The sequence below is a fragment of the Primulina huaijiensis genome, chromosome 12, assembly GCF_012295235.1.
Source record: "Primulina huaijiensis isolate GDHJ02 chromosome 12, ASM1229523v2, whole genome shotgun sequence".
Classification (NCBI taxonomy): Eukaryota; Viridiplantae; Streptophyta; class Magnoliopsida; order Lamiales; family Gesneriaceae; genus Primulina; species Primulina huaijiensis.
The window spans coordinates 301,500-325,356 of NC_133317.1; the positions used below are offsets into that span (position 1 = coordinate 301,500).

The 23,857-nt window shown below is 33.0% G+C and overlaps 4 protein-coding genes across 4 annotated transcripts; all 4 read right to left on the bottom strand.

Moving 5' to 3' along the window:
* Positions 1-6,049: 6,049 nt before the first annotated feature.
* Positions 6,050-8,321, bottom strand: LOC140990234 (F-box protein At5g51370-like). The gene is made up of 2 exons (XM_073459835.1): positions 6,767-8,321; positions 6,050-6,486 (listed from the first exon to the last, which is right to left on the bottom strand). The coding sequence occupies exons 1-2, from the start codon at positions 7,963-7,965 to the stop codon at positions 6,204-6,206; spliced, it is 1,482 nt and encodes a 493-aa protein (XP_073315936.1). The 5' UTR covers positions 7,966-8,321; the 3' UTR covers positions 6,050-6,203.
* Positions 8,322-9,019: 698 nt separating this feature from the next.
* LOC140990581 (structural maintenance of chromosomes protein 6B-like) lies at positions 9,020-11,147 on the bottom strand. Its single transcript, XM_073460338.1, has 4 exons — positions 11,118-11,147; positions 10,921-10,978; positions 9,855-9,952; positions 9,020-9,285 (listed from the first exon to the last, which is right to left on the bottom strand). Exons 2-4 carry the CDS (start codon positions 10,970-10,972, stop codon positions 9,172-9,174), a joined length of 264 nt encoding a protein of 87 aa, XP_073316439.1. The 5' UTR covers positions 10,973-10,978; positions 11,118-11,147; the 3' UTR covers positions 9,020-9,171.
* A 2,283-nt stretch (positions 11,148-13,430) lies between these two features.
* Positions 13,431-23,258, bottom strand: LOC140990597 (uncharacterized). The gene is made up of 5 exons (XM_073460358.1): positions 22,860-23,258; positions 22,650-22,777; positions 16,083-16,195; positions 13,925-14,110; positions 13,431-13,642 (listed from the first exon to the last, which is right to left on the bottom strand). Exons 1-5 carry the CDS (start codon positions 23,195-23,197, stop codon positions 13,613-13,615), a joined length of 795 nt encoding a protein of 264 aa, XP_073316459.1. The 5' UTR covers positions 23,198-23,258; the 3' UTR covers positions 13,431-13,612.
* LOC140989299 (uncharacterized) lies at positions 19,959-20,970 on the bottom strand. The gene is made up of 2 exons (XM_073458471.1): positions 20,321-20,970; positions 19,959-20,235 (listed from the first exon to the last, which is right to left on the bottom strand). Exon 1 carries the CDS (start codon positions 20,886-20,888, stop codon positions 20,322-20,324), a length of 567 nt encoding a protein of 188 aa, XP_073314572.1. The 5' UTR covers positions 20,889-20,970; the 3' UTR covers positions 19,959-20,235; position 20,321.
* Positions 23,259-23,857: the final 599 nt, after the last annotated feature.

Here is a 23,857-nt window from a genome sequence, read left to right on the forward strand (position 1 = left end):
CATATCTTTTTTATCATATTGTTTTCTTTTGTTATTTGTCATATTCTCTTAATAATGCATATATTTTATTACAATATTCAATTATTACAATCTTTTTTGACAATCAATGATATGCGATTTTTTATTTACAATGTTGTTTGATTATTGTTCTTTTTCATGTAAATTGACAACAATTTCTACTGGCTGCTTTTACTTTCCTAGTCATCTTTAATTTATTAGACACTTATACTTGATAACATATAAACTACACATTATTATTAGGGGTTAGCAAAATTTCGGTTAAATCGAATTAACCGACCGAACCGAGTCAATTCGGAAATTCGGTTCGGTTATTTCAGAAATTCGGTTTTCAAATTAAAAAAAAATTCGGTTATATCGGTTAATTCGATCAGTTCGGTTACGATTTTCAAAATTTTGAAATCGATTAAACGAATTAACCGATATAATAAATATTATTGTTTAATAAATTTTTATTATTTATCAATTTTAATATATATTTTTAATTTTAATTTTAAAATCAGCCCTAATTCTAAAGATGTATGTGATTTTATGTTTTTATGCATTTGTGTAGATTGTAGTGTTTAAAAAAATTACATATATAATTAAAGTTAAATCACAATTTTTTTTAAAACTAATCAGTTCGGTTCGGTTTTCATCGGTTATGAAAATTAATTCGGTCGGTTCGGTTATTGCTAAATATTTCGGTTCGGTCCAGTTATGATTAATTCGGTTCGGTTTGGTCGGTAACAGAACTGACCGAATGCTCACCCCTAATTATTATAACAATCTATCATCACATAAAAAGTACTGATGGATTGATTTAAATAAATANTTTTAAAATCAGCCCTAATTCTAAAGATGTATGTGATTTTATGTTTTTATGCATTTGTGTAGATTGTAGTGTTTAAAAAAATTACATATATAATTAAAGTTAAATCACAATTTTTTTTAAAACTAATCAGTTCGGTTCGGTTTTCATCGGTTATGAAAATTAATTCGGTCGGTTCGGTTATTGCTAAATATTTCGGTTCGGTCCAGTTATGATTAATTCGGTTCGGTTTGGTCGGTAACAGAACTGACCGAATGCTCACCCCTAATTATTATAACAATCTATCATCACATAAAAAGTACTGATGGATTGATTTAAATAAATATTGATTAAATGTTGTCATTTATTTGCAATTTATAATAATAATATTTTTGACAATAAATCATCTTTTTACCGACTCTTATGACACTTATTTTAATATTTCATATTAACTCATAAGTATAATTAGCACAATCAAATTACTAATGTCATATCGGTATTACCTCCAGAAAAATAATATATTTCGTTTTTCTAATTGTTTAAATATCTTAACGGGAACATTTGTGTACCCTTATCTTGAGAAAAATTCATTGCATTTATAAAGTTTGAACGGTAAACATAACTTTATAGTATATATTTAATTTGGAAACTGAATTCATTGTATGATAAACATTTCTTTCATTTATATTTTTTTGTGTAACCCAAAAAAGTTAATATTTTTTCTCTTTTATCTTCTCCGACTCACTGTAAAAAGTTATAAAAAAATATTTATATCTAGAAAATATTTTTATTTATTTTTTTTCTTGTCTATATATTTTGTTATATGTGAGCAAATATTCTACTTCATTGTCATAATTGCCATATATGTTTACTATATAATTAGTGTACATTGAAGATGAATAAGTTCATTTTGTAGTTTTTTTATTACCTGGACTTAGGTTGATATATTAATATGTGATATACATAAATATAAGAAATTTTCAAATTCAATTTATTCACAATGATTTTTCATAATTAAGGCTAACTCAAAATAATAAAAATTAGGATTCATAATTATTTTAAATATGATATAAAAATAATATGTAGAAACTTTTTTTTGACATTTTAGTTGCAAAATACAGTGATAAATACATGTAGGTGCATTATTTCATTGTGACAATTATAACTTTATTTAAACATCTTATTTCTCACTCAAGGATCAAAATTTGTTTATTTCTTATTTTGATTATCGACAAATCCAATATTTCTTTTAAATATTTTTGTTAATGATATTTACATGAGTTTTATTGTATATTTATCCAATTTGAAATGGATAAATTATAATTCAATATATAATAATATTTGAAAATTGTAGAATGCTTCTAAATTTAAAAATCGAGTAACATGTAAGNTATCCAATTTGAAATTGATAAATTATAATTCAATATATAATAATATTTGAAAACTGTATAATGCTTCTAAATTTAAAAACTTAGTAACAAGTAAGGGATCAATTCAAAACTAAAAGTTGATGCAACATGTTTCTTCTAGTTTTACAATCGAATAATATAGGATCGAGCGTTTGTCGCTTTACCAAAAGCTATAACTGATGATAACTATGCAAGTCAAATCTTTAAATCATACAATAGCTCAAGCGCCTACACATAGTGGACAATTATTGTACCAAACAATCTATCTCCTAATATTTACACCAATTGCAATCAATGAAAATCAAAGTCGCGATCTTAGCTCTGATACCAATTATAGGTTCAAGCATTTACTGTTTTCATCAAAACCTATAGATTATGGTAACAATGCAAATCAAATATTTTAAATAGTACAACAACTCAAGCACAACATTTCAATTACTCTACCCAACACGATCAATTATTGTACCCAACAATAAGTTTATGCAAATAACGTTTTACTATATCATATAAATTTATAAGACATTTGAGTAGAATATATATATACTTGATATTCTACATAAGTAGTAGAGAAAAAAAAATCATTTTTCATTTATTTGAAATTTTATATTTTAAAATAAAAGAAAAATCAGAAAATTTGACAAAATCCCGAAACCCAAATTGAAAGTTGAATTGATACATTCATATTCATCATTAAATTTTAATATATTTAACATGTTTATTCACTAAAAATATTGAAAGGATTGTTTATACAATTTAATAAAAAAAAGTCAAAGTACATTATTTTCTGATTCCGAATNCAATCTATTTTTTATTGTATACAAAGTATAATAATTATTTGGTTAATTGATCACATTTAAGATTAGATGTTTGGAAAAAATTCTAATATATCTTTAAAAACCAATAGATGATGAAAAATTAAGAAAATGTAGAACACTACAGTGCATAAACCTTCGCTTTGTACAATGACAAAAGATAAGGTGGGACCAAGTGAGATACTTATATATATGATTCTCATTCAACTTAGCCCATTATAATTTTTTTATTAACCGACTTTGTCTTTCGTTTTTACTTCACTAACTTTGCAGTGTGACTCATTCAAGCATTAACTTTTTATTTTTTTTAGTACATATTGACCTCCACTCTCACCGACTTCAATCTTTAGAAGTCGGTATTAGTAGTTTATATGTAATAGACAATTATTTAAATTTTATTTTCTGTCTTGTGATTAATTGTATGATTTTTTTATGTTCTACCTAATTCATTTTTAGAATTTTTATAATCATGATTAGAAGTGTTGCACGCATACAATATAAAATTAATATATTTTAAAATGTTAATATTGAAATATCGAATAAATGTATTAAATCATTATTTAAGAACTTNTTTTGTACAATGACAAAAGATAAGGCGAGACCAAGTGAGATACTTGTATATATGAGTCTCATTCAACTTAGCCCATTATAATATTTTTATTAACCGACTTTGTCTTTCGTTTTTACTTCACTAACTTTGCAGTGTGACTCATCCAAGCATTAACTTTTTATTTTTTTAGTACATATTGACCTCCACTCTCACCGACTTCAATCTTTAGAAGTCGGTATTAGTAGTTTATATGTAATAGACAATTATTTAATTTTTATTTTCTGTCTTGTGATTAATTGTATAATTTTTTATGTTCTACCTAATTCATTTTTAGAATTTTTATAATCATGATTAGAAGTGTTGCACGCATACAATATAAAATTAATATATTTTAAAATGTTAATACTGAAATATCGAATAAATGTATTAAATCATTATTTAAGAACTTTTAGAAAAGCAATATAAATCATAATTCAGATTTAAAGATTAACATACAAATAAATAATTGCGANCCAAGCATTAACTTTTTATTTTTTTAGTACATATTGACCTCCACTCTCACCGACTTCAATCTTTAGAAGTCGGTATTAGTAGTTTATATGTAATAGACAATTATTTAAATTTTATTTTCTGTCTTGTGATTAATTGTATGATTTTTTTATGTTCTACCTAATTCATTTTTAGAATTTTTATAATCATGATTAGAAGTGTTGCACGCATACAATATAAAATTAATATATTTTAAAATGTTAATATTGAAATATCGAATAAATGTATTAAATCATTATTTAAAAACTTTTAGAAAAGCAATATAAATCATAATTCAAATTTAAATATTAACATACAAATAAATAATTGCGATGAATATCTTATAAAATAAATTGTGTTAGCTCAAAAAGATTAAATATGATTATTGTAAATGAATTTTTATTAATTAATTAGAAAATTTTCAAGAAACACGCTGAATTAATTAGAATGTTTTTAATATAGTATGCAGATAAATGTTTTTCCATATGAGTTAGTGATTGAGTCCTTATGAACATTTAAAAAAACGTGTATTTAGTTATAGTAACAGTGTCTTATAATTTAAAATATTAAATGAAACAAATTATCAAGATAAAAAATTAATTAGGAAATTCAATAATACATGATTACTCAATTAGTTTAATTGACACGCTCTTTCGTTTGCTGATTTAATAGATTTTAAATCCACAATCACTGAGTTTGACAAGAATTCTTGTAGAATAAAATACAATATAATAAATTACTTGATTGTATATGTAATAAAATTTTGTATATTTCATATATGTTTGATTTATTTCAATTACAAAGTTGAAATTTTATATATTATGATATAAGATATGTTATACATCTTAACATCGATAAATTCACTAAAAATTTATATATTAATTTCCGCTACCATGTAATTCTGGTTTCGCTTTGTATATTCGTTTGTTTGAATTTATTATTCCTCATTTTACCATGACTCATAATACGTCAAACATGAAAATGAATATTAATTTAAAGGGATGATAATATTTATATATTGTAATAAACATATTTACCCCTCACAATACTGATAAAACTAACTTAAAAATAATATGTTGACGAACATATTGTCAGGAATCCAAAAATACAACTCAAATGTCAACTTTGACACTCAATTTTGAGTGATTGCCAAAATGTCTCAACAACCCAAAATTTTTGGACAAGATAGTAACATCATAATTTTGAAATCAAACTGATATTTTTCATTTTATATCAAAAATGCATGATTGAAAATTGATAATATTATATATATATATATATATATATTTAATATAAACTCGTGCGAGCTCATTTAGGCTCACCTTTAAATGAGTAGACAAAATTCTGTCACAACTTACATAAACTGACCGACAGACCCAACCCAAATTGACAGCTTAAATCGCAACGATCTTTTATTGTGTTTTATTTAAATAATTTTTAAATATAAATCGCAAAAAAAATTCGGTTGCAAAAAACTCTAATTTGAACACAAAAATTCTAGCAAACTGTCACATGAGGACATGAAAAAAAATTAATAAGACTCCAAATAAAATTCACAATTCGATAATGAGTTATTTCTAAACTTTAATTAATAATTTAATTTAAATAATGAAAAGATAAATAAAAAATCTAAATCATTGGATTAAAAATAACATATTATAATGTGGGTAGGCATAAAAAACAAAATACTAATTTACATAATGAAAATATATCATTGGATAAAAATAACATATTGTAATGTTGGTAAACATAAAAAATTAAATATTAATAATCACACATATTTAAAATATGAATAAGGAGAATGAAAAGACACATTTAAAATATGCAATTAATGTAAAGTAAATAATTAATAAGGAGACAAATAGAAATTCACATATAAAGTCACATATTTATATATATAATACATATATATGAACTATAAGCTATTGGTCTAACTAAAAAGTTGTGTAGATTAAAAAATTTGAAGTCCTAACAAAGATCTCCGGTCACAATATTTCTTAAAGAACTGAAAATACCAATCTTACAATACAGAAAAATGGGTAAGAATACAAGACAAGAAGGCATTTGCGAACCGGCCTTTACAAGAATATGAAGTTCTAAGCACCAGGCAAAGATTTCCAATCACTAGATCTCTTGAAAATTCTGTAACCCTTCTTTCCCATTCCCGTTCCTGCAAGATTAGCCGAAAGGATAGATCTGGAATCGGGCTTCCATTTCAAGTCCTTGAGAGAAGAAAACGCACTCGAAGGAGCACAATCCTTTATATTGTTACATGATTTCACTTTGAGGCTCTGAAGTTCGTTCCAAGAAATGATCGCCGACTCTAGACCATCCGTCGTTATCAACGAGCACCCTTCTAAAGATAATGATCTTACTCTCCTGCAGATAAATTGAAATAGCCCAAATTTAGACCAATGTACACAAAACAAAAGTTACTAGATAGCAATATTCACCAAGGTCTCGAAGTAGGAGTTATTGGTTTTTATATGGTCAGGTGGCATGATATATTGCACAACTCCACTTTTCTTGATTGTTCTTACATCATATAGGCTTCACTTGGATCAGCATAAATGAAGTCGAAAACATTAAGATATCAAACACAGAACAAAAGATTTTCAAAATCTTGCTGAACTTAAAAGGAATACAAGAAATTCATTACCTAAAACCGCTTGCAGTGCTAAACATATCATCATCTATTCCCCAGCAATTCTTCAGAACCACATCCTTCGCGTTTTGGCACACAATGAATAATGCCCCTAAAACCTTCTTATACCTTAACTGACACTTCTCGATATGTAAGTTTTCAAGAGCTGAACAAGATCCCAAATGCTCATCAGCTCCCGAAACCTGATCAATTTGTTTACACGATAAAAACCTCAACGTTTTCAACTTTTCGCAATAAGGAAGTGCGAATATCCATCCATCTTCCATCCTATGATCGCAAATAATCAGCTCTTCAAGAGTTTGACAACATTGCCCGATAGCTTTAATCCCTTCATAACTCCCTTTACATCTGCTCAACTCAATCTTCACCAATTTCTTACACCCTTGTGCTAAAATAGTCAATCCAAGATCGGAAACTAATGAATTGTAAGAGGCATCCACAGCACCAGTTAACTTTAAAACCTGTAAATTCTGACACGCAGCGATCCCACGCAGAACCTGGTCATTGCACATATGTAGCTCAAGTTCTTGCAATGTGGGGCACTCCTCAGCCACACTCAATATCCCCATTTCACTCGCATTCATCACGGTTAATTTCCTCAAATTTGGGCACCCACTCGCCAAAATCTTTAAACCTCTGTCGACTTCATCAGCTTCCAACACAGATTTTTCATTAAAAAACCAATCTTTCACCTCAACGTCAGAGCCAATATGAAAGGACGCAGCCTCGTGAGTACAAATAACACCAAAATTTCGCGAAGAAATCAAGCACCCATTAACCAAATGAACACGAATAAGATTAGGGAACCTCAAGAACAATCGACCTGAAACCAGAAAATCCCAACCAAGAATCTTGATGGACCTCACCAGCCTGCCTTGCAGATTGAGCCACCTCTTTGAAACAAGGAAATTCGAATTCCTCTGAGATCTTGGCACCCTTGCAAGAATCTTAAGCAATATTTCATCTGAAAGAAGTAAAGTTATATCAGAAACAAGATTTGTGAGAGGGAAATCTTGGATTTTGCTGGTGGGCTGTGGAAATTCAGTGAGAGGTGGCCTTTGCCTTTGATTCTGGGGCTGGGTTTGTTTTGAGGTCAAAGAATGGCGGCGCATTGTGAAGAGTACATGGTTCAAAGCTTTCTTGTGCTTAAACCACATAGAATTTTGGTTTTCTTTCTCAGGTGAAAATGCCATTGTTTGCAAGCACTTCCACTCGATGTTTTTTCCTCTTCTTTTCAGCTTCCAAGAATTTGAAAGGATGCCTTGGTTTTTGGCTCCGTTTCTTCGTTTCCTCTGCCAGACTCCAACATATATCTCTCTGAATCACACATTTCGACCCATTTCTTCCTATCTTTTTCTCGTACTTTTTGAATAAAGATTTTTATGCGAGGCTATTTATTTGCTAAAAAAAATTTTCTTGAAATTTCCGCAACGTAACAGAAGATTTAGGTGTGTCTATGATATAATCTTCTGCTTTGAAATTTTATTGCCCCAACGGACTTCTACGAATGTGGGGTCTAGTCTAATAAATTGGCTCGTGCTTCCATCAGTCCGTCTCTACGCCAGAATTTGAAATAAGCACTATTTGAGCTTCGTTCGATTTACCATCATCGTGAAACATATTATTTATTGGATTATAATATAAATTTTGATAAAAAAAAAGTTTTTTTTAAATATAATATTAATATTTCTTGCATTAAAATTTTAAATTATTGGCAGGCTTCGTATGATTACCCAAGTAGCCGTTGCGCAAGGTTGACCATTCATTTGTAATATTTTTAGATGCAGAAAAGGAACAAAGCCATAAAACATGTGAACCTGCTGCCTCCACAAATTATTTTACATATTGGCCTCCACCCAACTTCTTCACTCCTTTCAAAGTAATATATAATATACCATATGTTGAAATTGCTTGTGAGATGTATTTGGTATTAATCCAATCAATCATATGGTGTAAGAAAGAGTTGTTTTGTTCACAATAATTGTATTTTCTTAAAATGTTTTAGTGTAGAAACAAAGTTAAGACAAAGCATAAAGCAAAGAAGAAAAACAATTAGTAGCTATATCAACACATGAAGGACTGACTGTTATTTTAAAAAATTTTACAAATTTATTGAGTTTTTTTTGTAAAAATCAATTTTAGAATTCTAAAAATAAATAAAGTCGCATCTTCGACCTACCAATCAATAAAAAGTATATGAAATTTCGCAAGTTAGTCCAGACCTGAAATTTGAACGAACTATCGGAAGAAAACAAAGTAACCAAACGAAGGAGCAGTCATCTGCTGTTTCTTTATCCTTTCATCGTGTTTCACCATGCTGAATCAAAAAACCAATAGTTAGACAATAGATCTTCATGATAACAGCAGCAATAAATAAAAAATCATGCATGATCTTTCCATCAAAAAGGTTTTTTCCGAGGTATGTCATGAGGAGTAATAAACATCCACTGGGATCCTTGTGCGAAAGCAAAATCTACAATAACATCTAGACTGATTTTTCTGCTGACGGCATCCTGTGGATTGAACCAAGATAGAAAATATCGAATTGCTGAACCTTTATTTTTTCTGTCCAAAATCAAAGAAGCTACACACAAATTATGTAACAGCAGCTGAGCAGTGATAGTTTGTAGATTCAAGCTGATGTTGCAAAATCATATTTCCTTGACATTTTGAGATAAGATGGCGTAACCATAACTGTAAGAAACAATAAAAAAAACACCACAACGATATGAAAGACTTCCAAATCCATGCAATTAATCCTTTTTCTCAATATAGAATATCATAAGCGACTCAGTTCATTGCTTTTAGACTTTTAGTCTTGTGAACGCTGATAGCCAAGATCGACCTCAATGATTATGAGAAAAATATATGTATGAACATGAAGAATAAGATATCATTAACTAAATAGCAAGAACACCCTCCAGACAAACGCAATGGAGTGTTTTCCTCTTCTTAATTGCCAGATTTTTTGTAGTTTCTAACACACGCAAAGATCTGCCCTCCACGTGGTTTTAACGATATAGAAGATAGATTAGTAATATGTATCATATGGGAAATTATAGATTTCAGTTAGAATGCACACCATAAATACATTAAATTCATCCATCACACGGAATGGGGATTCTGTCATCTCTGGAAGTGCGAGGGCAAAGCACAATGTTAAAAAGGAACGCTCACCACCTGTTTAAACATCAAAGAGCAAAATTACAACATAAAGTTTCAAGTAGCCAACTACAGGCAATTTTCTTTCTGCAATATTCTAGTGTGGTAACCAGGTTCAAACCCAAGAAAATCGTGCGTTGGCACGTGAAACAAACACCATTTTCGTATAAAAGGCTCTAACGGTCATACTACTCTTCGAGTTTCTCCTAGGACAAATTAAAGGCTCGATGGTGTTCCTCATTTTCATATTGCGCAAACGATCAGTTTACTCTTCGAGTTTCTCCTAGGACAAACTAAAGGTTCAACGACGTTCCTCATTTTCACAAGTGCAATACATTTATGCAAAATGTCAACTAAAGTGACCCATCACGAACAAACGAAATTTGTAAACAAAAGCATATCCTTGAGGAAGAGGCCTACCAATGTATCTTTAACAAATGTAGATTACACAGGATTCTGATGTTTTTCAGAACGAATGTAATGCTTGTCCACATATTACATATTTATCAAGGATAGCATTAGAGTATGAAATTGATCTTTTACAAGTGTGGGTAGGTGCAATAGACTCTTACCTGAATTAACTGTTTTTGTTCCAAATTGTTCATTGGATCTAGCAGCTCGTTTCTTTATATTTTTCATGGGGCCAATTACTTACGGGCTTAGAAACTTGAAACTATCAACAGCTTTTACGTAATCTTCTGCTATGGAGATGGACGCCACAAATTTCTTTGTGAAATCGCATGAAACTTAACCAAGATTCACTCAACCATTCTATTACAAACTAGATAGGAAGATGGTCATCGAAAGCTTCAACATCTAGTATCGCAACTAGAACTCCACATTTATCACCACGGCCACCAAGAAGACATCACTCGTAATTTGAAAAACCAAGAGCAAAATGTACAGGACTTCTTTAAAAAAAATGTAACATCTATTTCTACTCTTCTTGCCAGCAGAAAGATGAGTAATCTACAATAGAGCCAAACCTGCAAGCCCCCTCGTGTCATTGACAGAGCTGGTTGATGCATCTTGTGGCATTTTAACCTGATAAGACAGACAAAAAAATTGGGAACACACGTTTTAGCTCTTAGACTGGTAATCCACTAACTTATAGCCAATTATTTTTAGGAAAGCAGAAATAACCCTTTGGATTATAGTAGCATGACATATTCAGTCAATTTACCTTCACTGAGAGGGTCTGTTCTTCATAAGGGCACCTACATTGGTGTTCAAACCAATATGATATTAATATCATTGTGGGTTGTGCCAGTGGGCATTCAAATGTTTGAACGCCCACGTTACTTCTTATTTTGTAAATATATAAAAACATATTATAATCTATATAAAATAATAATAATTTAAAATTTGCAAAGTCAAATACTAGAGATCATTATCAATAAAATATCAAGTACTCAAAACAAGATATCAAGAAACTTAAACAAGATTCAGATTCTCATCTCTATGGAAGAAGAAGGCAAATAACAAAAATGTACTAGATCAAGCAACACTAAGAAATTGAGGGATTAGTAACACAAAATAGTCCCACTCCCCCTGTTGGATAGCGCATCAAGAATGAATTTGAAAAATATAATAGTTAACCTTTCTTTCCATTGCACTTGAAAAAAAACTCAAAAAATAAGGAACAAGTGAGCTTGGTGAAGGATTTTACAGGAGAAAAGCTGTCTCATGCAGATCAAACAAGAGAAATGAGGATGACATTTTCTCTAAAACTCACTTCTAATTTTTCTCGAGAGGCTTTGTAAGTTTGTTGTTTTCTAGATATTCAACGCTCTTTTTTCTCATACAACATTCTGAGATCATCAATGGATTCTGAAAATCTGCAAAGTTCTTCCAGGTTTATCGTATTCTAAAAGTAAAATAAATTAAAATGTTGCGGATTGAAAACCCAAAATGTATACCTCTGGCTCTCACGCTGAAGTTTTTGACTCCACCTCGTCACTTGAGCGCTGAGTTGCTCAGGATTGCTTTCTTTGCATCCTCCTAGAACTTCAATTTCACTTTCAGGGCAGATGATAGAGCCTTTGTTATGGTCCTCCTGAAATTTCACCACAAATCAGCACTAGGTTCTTTCTGGAACCACTCGGACACATGACTTGTAAAAGCATAACCTGTCTAAAAAAAAGAATTGCGCAGAAAAAATTAGTAGTTATGTGCAGATGATTTGCTTTAGTTTTGCAATGCATATGTTACCATGCCTGGTGGTGCCTTACTATAAGCAGGTCCATATTTCGAGAATGAGGAAACTGAATACAAAAGATGCAATTGCAAGGACTCAAGCAACATGATGAAACTCGGAGGTGACTTATATTTCCCATGCAAGAATAAAAATCCACCTTACAAAACTGTTCTAGTTCCCGATACTCTACCTCTGCATTTTTGAGGTCGGAAAGGACTCTAGTATTCATCACTTGCTCAAAATGTTTCTNATAGGCATAAAAAAACAAAATACTAATTTACATAATGAAAATATATCATTGGATAAAAATAACATATTGTAATGTTGGTAAACATAAAAAATTAAATATTAATAATCACACATATTTAAAATATGAATAAGGAGAATGAAAAGACACATTTAAAATATTCAATTAATAGAAAGCACATAATTAATAAGGAGACAAATGGAAATTCACATATAAAGTAACATATTTTTATATATATAATATAATAGATAATATATATATATTCTTCGTGCGGGTAGGTTGTTTGCATGAGAAGTGCATGAAAGTTTTTAATTATTTGGAGACAGATTTTCAAATGTAAATGATTTGGTTTGAAACTCGAATGAAATAAAGTTTTTGGGAGGGAAAAGAAATCAAAGTGCTACTAACACTTTTTTTTTCCATTTTATGTGGCAATGATGAGTGAATCCACCAATTAATTTTAACAATCAAATGTTGTACGTCTAACCAAATCATTGTTGCATGCCCGTGGTCTATCTATTTTTACTATTTAAAAAAAAAATGCAGATGATTTCACTATATATATTGTTAATTAAGAAATTGAATGAGACAGTGTAATGGCAAAAATGAGTACACATATATGGTGGTCTTAAAATTTTTCTGGTGGTTTGTACGTGAAAGTGAAAAGGACAGGGATGGAGACCCGCAGCGCCGAGTTTGTTTTGTTTTTATTTTGTTTTTCTTTCTAATGAACCCATCCAGTCCACCCATGGATCAGAATTTACTGTCATTTTATTTATTTACTTATCAAAAACATTACTATAAAAATTCTGTTAATTCTTTTTTGGGATTGCTAGATGCTGATAAATTTCGTCATGTACCAAAATGGTTTTGTGTAATATTATAAATTATTAATGTATTCCTTCTCACCATCAAAATTAGAAAATAAAAAAACCGGTCATTTCATTTTCAATAAAATGTATAATTGGAATCCAATTTAGTGCAATTTAAATTGATTTAAAATTGACATTTAGGGTTATAACTAAATTATATTAACTTCGCCGACTATCATATGGGTAATAGCTTACTGAAAACCATCTTTCCCATTTTTATGTACATCGATACACAGATAACAACGAGGAGATACCATATATTACATAATTTCTACCAACAACAGAAGGATTTACATGTACATCCTCACCTCCATAGAAAAACAAAGGCGGTCTACTTTGGCCAGACAAAATCGCTGCAATTGTCACCATCTTCTCACCAACGACGTAACAAGCTGCAACATAACAAACATAGTATCCATTAAGAACCCACAGTTACATGATCTTAAGCTCATACATATTCAAAAGCCTGTGAAATCGACCTAACAAAACTTAGATCCACAGCCTAAACTTTTAAAGCTCATCACCGCGAAAAATTAATAAATAAACTCTAGCTCCAATAAGAAACCAAAATGTCTTATCTCACAAAAACTCGAGCATTTTAAACACAGAGAGCAAAGAGAATATCTGATGCAGAAACTTGTGCAGCTTGTTATGAGGTCAAAAGGCTCATGTACCTCGAACAATTCAAATGGATTGCCACGCTTGTATGCACCATCTTTCTTGCCATTGCTAGCAGGGAAAATGCTAAACAACAATGTTCGCCATCCAATCAGTAACACAGCAGTGCTGCCCATGGTGACTAAAGTGAAATTGGTTGGTGGTGTGTGGCCTATAGAAGCTGCACGAATGATTAACCCCAACTGCAGTGTATGAGGAGATCCAGTTAAATGCAAACATAATTTTATAAAGACTGCCACACACATGAGAGTAGGTGAAGGGACAGTTGCTAAATTGTTCTCCGAAATTCAATATCAAAGTTTGGTGTCTCAAAAACCATGCAAAACCAGTATGACACTACGGAAACGGCTATATAGGCTATAGCAAACACAAAAAAACAAGAAACTACCCAGAATCATAATATTCAAAGTATAATTCCATTTCCCAAGTAGAATCTTCAATTCCGTTATAAGACTTGGAATGCAAAAAGAACAATGAATAAATAGATTCAAAATGTCTGATGGAATAGTCCGTTATATGCTTGGTGCTTGGTTTGAGTACAACTGACTTAGAAATTAAAATCAGTTTAGATCCGAACAGAGCATGGTATCTGAAATGAGAGCAAACTACCCTAAATACTTGTCTTGATTGATATTACGAAAAGGAGATTGGGTGAGTCCATCATAATTATTGACATGGTCAAAATCTAGCTAGAGCCCTTGCTAAACTTAAATCAGGATAAAAAAAAAGAAACCAGTTTTGCCAATAGTTTGCGTTGCATTCCAGTCATTCAAGTAGAATCTGTTCTACTAAACTTATTCTCAATATTACAAGCAACTCAACTGTTGACAAATAACTTGGAATTGAGACAATCAAAAAGGCGTATCCATGCATGAAATAATCTTCACATGCATCTTATTGTTGAATAAGATTCGCTCCAAATATATTTACAATAGTCAAACTCAATAGCTTCCATAAAATATAGATGAAAGATGATGATTTTTCATCATTAATAAAAAGTGGAGAACACCAGGAGAGAGTTTCATACATTCACTTTTGGGTAAACGAGAAGGGAAAATTTGCACCATAAGTTATTCACCACATTCCAAACTCAAACTTAATCTACGAATATAAAGTATCATTAAGGCAGGAAATGCGGCATTTTCTAGTCTCTCAAAGCGGAAACAAAGTTATTCGTATGAGCATATCTCAAAATACATATGTGTAACATGAAAAATGGGATTTAATTTAATGAGAGTAGTCCGGAGAAAAGAATTTGATAAATAGTTCACTTTTAGGTTAACATGGGGCACTCAAAAACGGAAACAATGTCATATTTTTTACCCACGAACCAACAATCAAATCAAATGAAACTTCAAGCACGTAAAATGTTGAAAAATGGTCTTAATTTCTCAAAGGGTTGAGCAATGGGATAAAAAACTTTCAAGAGTCAGTTTTCAACGAAATAACATGCGGACTTCAAAAACAAAAAGGAAGACACACAATTTGACCATGGACTAAGCTATCGAGTGAAGAAATGAACACATATCATGACTTGAAACCAAAGCTTTGATGGTCCGCGATCAAAAGGATTTAAAATAAGAACGTGAATGCAGAACTATGAACATGCTGAATATATTCTATTTAAAACCGTGCGCTCATGCTGTTCTTCTAATATGTCATGAACCAGAGTGTGCTAAGGACCTCGTGTAAGGGCTATATTTAGTCACAAAACCACAATTTCATGAGCAAGGAACCTAATCCTTCATTTGTGCACACTCCTACTGTAATTAATGAATTTTGTTTCTTGTCGAAACAAAACAATGTCATGAAATAAAAGCATCAGAAAAGCAATTGTGACCATAAACAAAAGAAACTCTGCTCCTTCCTCATATGGTTATAACTTGGATCAGTATTTTCAATTAAATTTCAAGAGTTTAGAATGACAAATCATTTCTATCTTTTATTCTATTGCAATTATGCCTTCCACAAATCAATTTTGCTTTACAAGTATATCAAAATCAGTACCGTGACTCCTTGGAGAACGCGGAAAAGTAGGAAACAGAATCGTCACAAATCTTAAAATTGCAAGCAAGAAATCAAATGGATTCGCTTACTCCGTGCAGAGGAAGAAACAAAATTGGAAAACATAATGAAAGGAACAAGCATACATACCGGTACGCCAACAGCCCAGGACTTGGCAGCTGCAAAAACAGCCTTAAACAGACCATTCATTCCTCGGCCATCCTCCTCGTATCCGCCAAGAAAATAAGCACTCAAAAACCACCCTATCATCATNTACGAAGTAAACCTATCATAGAACGCGCCATACACTGAACTTCCAACCACTCCCACAATCTAACCCAAAGCTGTGTAGAAGCTGTACACTCAAAGAAAACATGCTGTGCAGTTTCATTTACAGTACCACAAAGACCACAAGACTTGTCCAGGATATAGAGTTGTCTGTCCTTTGTCAAGCACTTCCCATGAGCAAAAATCCAAAGGGCAAAACGGTGTTTAGGTAAGATGTGTGGTCTCCATAAAAATGGTTTCTACGGCCATCTACCTGCCCCTGATAAGAAACTCCTGTAGGCTTCCGACAAACCCCTCGTCGTATCAAACCAAATCGACAATCTAGCCACCACCGCATCCCAACTCCCCTCACGAGCCAAAAGCTCATCACGGATCTCCACGAGCTTCTTAATGAGAACATTATCATCCTTCATCCACCTCCAATCAATGACATCATTCCACTAATAATGATGCACCCACCGAACCCACAATGTATCCTTCTTAATGTGAATAATCCACAAGGTCTTAGTGAGAAGCGCCTTGTTCCAAGCTCGAAGATATCGAATACCCAAACCCCCATCCTCAATTGGCGAGCAAATCTTACTCCATGCAATAGGAGGATGCTTGCTCGTTCACATAATGTTCCTACAAACCAAATTAATATTGTCAATCACCCCACATGTGATAGGCAAGACCGAAAGCCAATAGCACTCCACACCTTGAACCACCGAACGAATCAACTCCAACTTCCCCGCATAGGAAAGAGTGTCTCGGACACTCTGTGATCCGCTTTCATTCAATTTGTATATGATAAAGAGTAAAGATATATATTTGATTTTGAGTTTGAATCCGACATCAAGGAATTATTGGAGAAATATGAAGATGAACAAGAAGAACTGGATATTTATGTATAGAAAAAAAAATAGAAACTATACTGCCTAGGCGCAAGGCGGTGGATGGTCGTCCGTCTACCGTTTTGTAGAACACTAATGATAGCTACAGATTATTTCAGCGAAGGCTAGTAGTTTTTATAAATATGGAATACGGTATTATTTGTTAAATAAATGAATGAGAGTTACTTGTTGCAATTCAATATTAAGTGTGGTATATCGCGAGAGAGTATAATAAATAAATTAAGAAAATTTGTTACCTCATAGATAAAAGAAAATGCAAAAAAAAAAAAAAAAAAATTTTAGATGATTGCAATGGTGAACCAAAAGTTTGATAATTTTCTCCCAATGAATTTTTTCTTGCCACATTTAATTGTTTTGGTTCGAATTTGAGTATTTTATTTTAGTTTATATAAATTGTTTGTTCTAATTTCACATGTTAAATATAGCTTAATTTTACTTGGTACTTGCTAGTTATTATTGGTGGAACAACCCTTATTTTTCCATCTCGCTGCACTGCGTTATCATGTGTCTTATTCCCCTCTTGAAGATCATAGTTGTCCTCAATGATGAGGATTAGTACTTGTTTGTCATAATTTTACCATCTTCTATAGAAGTCACTACGATCTCTTCGAGTTGTATTAAGATTAGATGGCGTTGGTTCTTAAATTCATTCGACTGTAACTCAAGCCGATCTTGTTGTTGATTGGGGAACCATGGTTCACCATCACCATCACCATCACCATCACCATCACCACCCTCTAGGTGGAAAGAGTTCAACCATTCCTTGTATTTCCCCGATGCTCATTGGTATTGAAACGACTCCACATCGACTAAACCATCCCAAAAAATCTGATTGGCTATTGTACTGCAGAAAATCTAGCTTCGAATTTTGAGGAAAATAGAATAAGTTATCCTTGCCATCTCGTTGCCCTTTGGAATGTTGGTTGATGGTGCCTCGTTGATCTCTATTCTCTGTCCTGATCTCGTTCTTGTGCGCACATGGTTGACAAACATTTATATATTTTCTCTAACTTATCATAAAGAGCTTATTGTCGTTTCTTGGCAGCTGCCGTGTCCTCTTGATAACTCAAACATAAAGGCTTCGAATTGTTGCTCGAATGCCTTGAATTTGCCCACGATGACTAGTCCTGTGTACCAATTTGTTATGGTCCCATATTATGGATCTTGTCAAGGAGCCGTCTATTGTGAATTTGAGGCTTCTTAAGAAAGAACCTCTCAATCTCTTGGGTGTGAGACTCGTTGAAAGATAACCTTAGAAATCGTAAAACAAGATTGCGAATAATTCTTGTATGATATTCTTTATTGATTCAATCCATCAACATACAGGAGAGAAATGATTTAAAATAAAGATAATCAACATATCTTAAACTAAAATAAAAAGATCTTCATATCCTAAAAGATAATCATTTCCTAACTTACAATCTTTAGGGAATTATCTCATTGATTAAAACTAACTAGAATAAAATATATTTATTAAGGCAAAAACTTGTGTGAGACGGTCTCACGGGTCGTATTTGTGAGACGGATCTTTTATTTGGGTCATACATGAAAAATATTACTTTTTATGCTGAGAGTATTACTTTTTATTGTGAATATGGATAGGGTTGACCCGTATCACAGATTAAGATCCGTGAGACGGTCTCACATGAGACTCACTCATTTATTAAATCAAGGATGTAGAGAAGCAGAATTCAATAATAAATCATAGTAAGATCCTAATTCAATAACAACATCTCAATCATAGTGTGTAAGACACAGGACAGAGAAACAGTGGGAGCATCCAACATACCATGTCGAGGAGAAACCTGACATCTAAAACTAAAAGAAAATGTAAACATCCATGCAAGAGTTCTACTAATTTCTCATACGATTAATTCAAACTTTCATTCTTACTGCTACTAGTAAAACTCTATCGAGACCTTGCAAAGAATAACCTCGACTTTTATTTTCTAATATAAGCAAGTAACTTGCATATCAGAACCAAAATAAGTTGAGGTGCAAGTAAAGAATGAACTCACAGGAAGTAGATATAACCTTTGCCACGACTTCAAAACGAATAATGAAATAAACAACCAACTTGAGACCAAAATGACTCGAATAAAACACGAGCCCCGAGAAAATTTGCTGCAGAAAAACATGCATAATGCACAACTCCTCGGAAGGATCTCTGGCTTAGAAACTTAGAAACCCACCCCAAGCCTGATCATTAGCAAATGACAGACATCCATTGGAACCACTCGTTTGGCGGTTATTCTGTATTTTGGTGTCTTCTGCACTAAGATAAACTCCATGCTTGGAAACTGCAAGTGCAGAAGTGGAAAATGCAAAACTAATAAATCACACAGTAATCATTATCCAAAAAAAAAAAAGAAACCTTAGTGCAATAGTAACTTCCAAACCATAGAGATGTAAACGATATATAAATTATAGCTGCTATGTACAGATAAATTATGTCAAGTGTTAAAAGATTGAGATTTTGACATATCTCAAACCCAAAAGTTAGCTCAAAGAGATTGTCCAAGTCTTTATATGCAACTCTCATGTATTTTATCCAACTGATGTGAGACAACTAACACATCCCTCACGATAGATGATGAACACCTGGAGCATGAAGTTTACAAGTGGCCCAATTATGGGCAGAACGAATGACCCAACTATGGGCAGTCCAACACATAACGGTAGAAATTGTGCTCTGAATTATAGTAAGATTGAGACTTAGACCAAACCCAATTCTTGATGTCCAATTAAACTGCATACTTCGTGCATAACACCAAAAACAGAGGAAACAATGGCTTATACCTCAAAGGAAATCAAGAAACATCAACCATAGGGACGAGAAAAAAGATTCAAGAAATCAAACATCCATTGAGAGATAACAACCAGAAACTCCCTCCCCAAAAATAGGAATATGATAAGTACAGTCCACAGCATGAAATCAAACATCCAATGAGCGATTACAACCAGACACTCCTTCCGAAAATATATAGGAATATGATAAGCACTGGGCTGCCTTTTTCTCAGCAGTAGCTGCTGGGGCAGGAGGAGTAAGAGACTGGCATTGAACTTTTGACTTGATCAAACATACAAATACCTTTGACTGATGCTTGGCAATCGGGAGTTATCTGTTAACAGCAACATTAGCAAAATAAACATGGGAAATCATAACAGAAACTTGCTAAATCCAACAGTACAAACTAAAAACTTTACCTCATTCCATTACAACTTTTGCTCCTACAGCCGTCATCTTCTCGATAATCTTTCCAGCCTCCTCTTTAGGGACCCCTTTCTTCAACAAAGTGGGCGCTTTCTCCACGAGATCCTTGGCCTCTTTCAACCCCAAATCTGTACACGCTCTCACTTCCTTGATTATCTTGATCTTTGCAGCCGCATCGAAACCACCCTCAAGCTTCAAGTCGAATGTCGTCTTCTCCTTCTTCTCCTCTTCTTTCCCAGCTTGCCCACCACTTGCTTTCCCCTTCACCCCCGCCATCCCTGGCGCAAATCCCATCCCCGGCATCATAACCCCCATCATGGGCATTTCTTCAATCCCCATCTTTTTACGCAAAACCTCCGTTAAGTCTGAGATTTCGAGCAATGTTAGCATTGAAACTTCATCCACGATAGCTGAAACTCTTTCGGATGGGGCAGGCTTGGATTCCTGAGCTGAAGTCACGAAATTCCGAATCAAATTTGAATTTCTCCGGGCAATTGCCGTCTCAACATGGTATAGGCGCGTGATTGTTTGAGAGATCATTCGATTACAGTGGCGTCTCATTTTGGATCAAATGTTATTCAGTGGAGAAGTAATGGAGCTTGATTTCATCTCGGTGGATTTGTAAACCCTCTTCCGCTGAGGTTTAGAAGCCAAGTTGGGCCCGGGTCGAATTAGGGTGGCGGGCATGGGTCGGGATTTCTCCGACATTCGGGTTATTTGGATTCGACATCGATTTTTCCTAGAGTAATGTAGGATGAAGATCTAACAATTTTTCTCCAAATTTCAATTGAATCAGTGTTACTTGGCTAAGTGCACTGTAGTTGGTATAGTGAGATGGTAACGATATACATGTTAGATGAGATAATTTAAATTTGAGTTAGCATGGATGGTATTAATATATTTTCAAATATTTTGTATCCGCTAGAGAAATTTTTCCATAATCATCGTCAATATAATATCGAATACATCATGATTACTAATGGCATGAAGCGTAGCTCCCAATTCTATAAACCAAATTTTTTGGTTTATACCATTGATAATCATGATGTACTACATAATTACATCAAAATAAAAAGTAGCTTCTAAGTACATGGATAATGATAAAGTATCATGTCCCTTCTCGGCCACAATGTTATTGTTGTTCAATATTGATTTATGGTTTTTTTTTTAAGTGACCAATCTCATAACAACTTTGACGTTTCAACTTCTTTTCAGATGTACTTTTGTGCTCGACATTCCTAGACCTACTGCATCAGTGGTTATAACTTATTTTAATGACGGAAGCGTATGATGTAGATTTGAGTTAAATCGAAGACCTTTGATTGCTATTCTTATAGTATATTGATAACGAGGGAAGTTCACAGTTAAGTGAGTATTATGAGAATACCCAAGATGATTCCACAACACAAAAACTTTTTATTGAATGTGAAAAAATATGGAGAGAAGAGATCTCTAAATTTTGTGTCCCTGTAATATGGTTACCCATGATCCCTACATATAGAGATACCAAACCATATCAGATCGTATACATGCTAGATATCATACTCGAACAGAAAAATATTAATTCAAATTAATGAATATTTTATCTTATCATTGATAAAGTCAAAAGTCACATTGGCGACTAAGTCCAACAACCAAATTCTACACTCACCTTTATTATCGAGATTTAGAGTATAACTCGATAATGTTCTTTCATTTGAATTTATATTACAAACGTCTCCAACAAAAATTTAATCTTTGATATCACTAAATTGTAGTTTCTCTTTGCCAACATAATTGTTAACTTTTCCCCTCATCGGCTCGCAAGTATTTGCTAAAGACACCAAAAGAATAAGGACATGAACCTCATAATCAAAATTAATTTCAAGTGATGTTAATTGAGTGATAATCGTGTTGAACTCATTGATATGTTGCGACACTGAAACACCATCTTCCATCTCCAAATTGAATAATTTTTTTCATGAGATGCATCTTGTTGATTGTTGATTTTTCATGCATGTTCGAAAGGATGTACAACATTTTCTTCTTGATTTTGGCACTCGCCACGTTATATATCACGTTATTCATTAGTGTTAAGTGAATCACAGGCCATTGCTTCACTTCTCAAGCTTGACTCTAACTAGAGATGTAATCGAGTCAAGCCGAGTCGAACCCTTGAATGTTTGAGCTTGGTTCGTTTATAATCGAGCCGAGCTCGAGNAAAGAAAAAAAGAAATGCCAAGAATTTTCTAAAACTCGTTTTTCTAATCGCATGTGCGTATATAGTTTTCTCCAAACGAACACCAGATATAATACTGTCATGGCTGAGGGAAATTAACTAACCAGCAATGAAAGGATCCGCCGTTTTGAAGGTTTCAAAATCTAAAACAGAGAACCCATGACTATATCTTCCGAGTGCAGAGAACAAAAGCAGCGCCGCCACATCACCCCCAGCTAAAACAGTCACGAGACTAGAAATTTCCAAATGCAATTCATCAAAAGAAACAAAAAACGGATGCAAATCGGGGAAAAAATACATCAACATCAACGTACCCCCATTTAGCAAGCAGGGAAGAAGAATTTGGCTTTTCGAACTGAATAACACCTTCAAGTGGGACATTTTCCGGACCCACCACAGAGATAGAGCTAGAGCCTTGGTCGTTTACAGGAATGGTGGTAGAGGATGCCGGCTTAGTGGCAGCACCACCGCTAGAAGACTCGGCGGCATTAGCGAGGGTCAGGGGCTTGAGGCGGCGCGAAACAGAGAAATTGCGGCCGTGTTTGGAGAAAAGAGGCGGTATTGGGTTAGCGAATTGAAGGGAGGATTGATGTGTGGAGGAAAGCAACGCTCCACCGCCGCCACCGGCTGCCTGGCTAAGCAGAGGCACCATAGGATTCTACGGTTGTGGTAGAAAACAATATCCAGATTTGAATTTTCCAAAGCTTTAGTTTTTAATATAATACTAGGTATGGGCACCTCAATTCTCGAGGTGTGCTACCCAGGTTCGTAGTCCAACATATAACATATATATTTGTCTCTAGAATAACGTGTTCATATTTGTGTAGTTTTATTTAATAATTTAATTTTAAAAGCTATAAGTGTTATGAATACAATAATTTTTATTTTCTTTCATATCCATAGTCATACGATTACTATTTCAAGTTGGCATTGTGCTTAACAAAATAAAAAATATGGAAAAACAAAGAATTTATAAAAGTGAAAATAATTAAGAAAAAAATTGAGTTGGTGTTCAGATGAGATAAGTTTAATAACATGTCTCAAATTGGACATAATTGGAGTAAAATATTCTTATTAGTTCTTCAACTTCTTCCTGAATCCACAATCTATACATGTATAATAAGGATTGTTTTTCATTGAATTTGGTTGATATATTGAACATGTAGTTAGCAAAGGATGGGTACTGATAAATTATAACATAGCAAGTATGTTAAGCTCCGGGTTAGGGGTGTCAATCGGGTCGGGTTTTGGGTCAACCCGAGAATTTTTTTTCCAACCCGAACCAGAAGCAACCCGAACACGAACCCGTCTA

Bases quoted from the DNA above. Each gene is read 5' to 3' on its own strand.
- LOC140990597 (XM_073460358.1), bottom strand. From the start codon at position 23,197: ATGGTGCCTCTGCTTAGCCAGGCAGCCGGTGGCGGCGGTGGAGCGTTG. The intron at 14,111-16,082 runs GTATGTATGCTT...CATACACTGCAG, and splicing joins CCTGGGCTGTTGGCGTACCG to TTGGGGTTAATCATTCGTGC. The intron at 13,643-13,924 runs GTACATGAGCCT...GTTATGTTGCAG, and splicing joins ATCCATTTGAATTGTTCGAG to CTTGTTACGTCGTTGGTGAG.
- LOC140989299 (XM_073458471.1), bottom strand. From the start codon at position 20,888: ATGAGACGCCACTGTAATCGAATGATCTCTCAAACAATCACGCGCCTA.
- LOC140990581 (XM_073460338.1), bottom strand. From the start codon at position 10,972: ATGCCACAAGATGCATCAACCAGCTCTGTCAATGACACGAGGGGGCTT. The intron at 9,953-10,920 runs GTTTGGCTCTAT...ATGTTTAAACAG, and splicing joins TGACACGAGGGGGCTTGCAG to GTGGTGAGCGTTCCTTTTTA. The intron at 9,286-9,854 runs GTGTGCATTCTA...TTCAATCCACAG, and splicing joins ATGAATTTAATGTATTTATG to GATGCCGTCAGCAGAAAAAT.
- LOC140990234 (XM_073459835.1), bottom strand. From the start codon at position 7,965: ATGGCATTTTCACCTGAGAAAGAAAACCAAAATTCTATGTGGTTTAAG. The intron at 6,487-6,766 runs GTAATGAATTTC...ATTTATCTGCAG, and splicing joins AGCACTGCAAGCGGTTTTAG to GAGAGTAAGATCATTATCTT.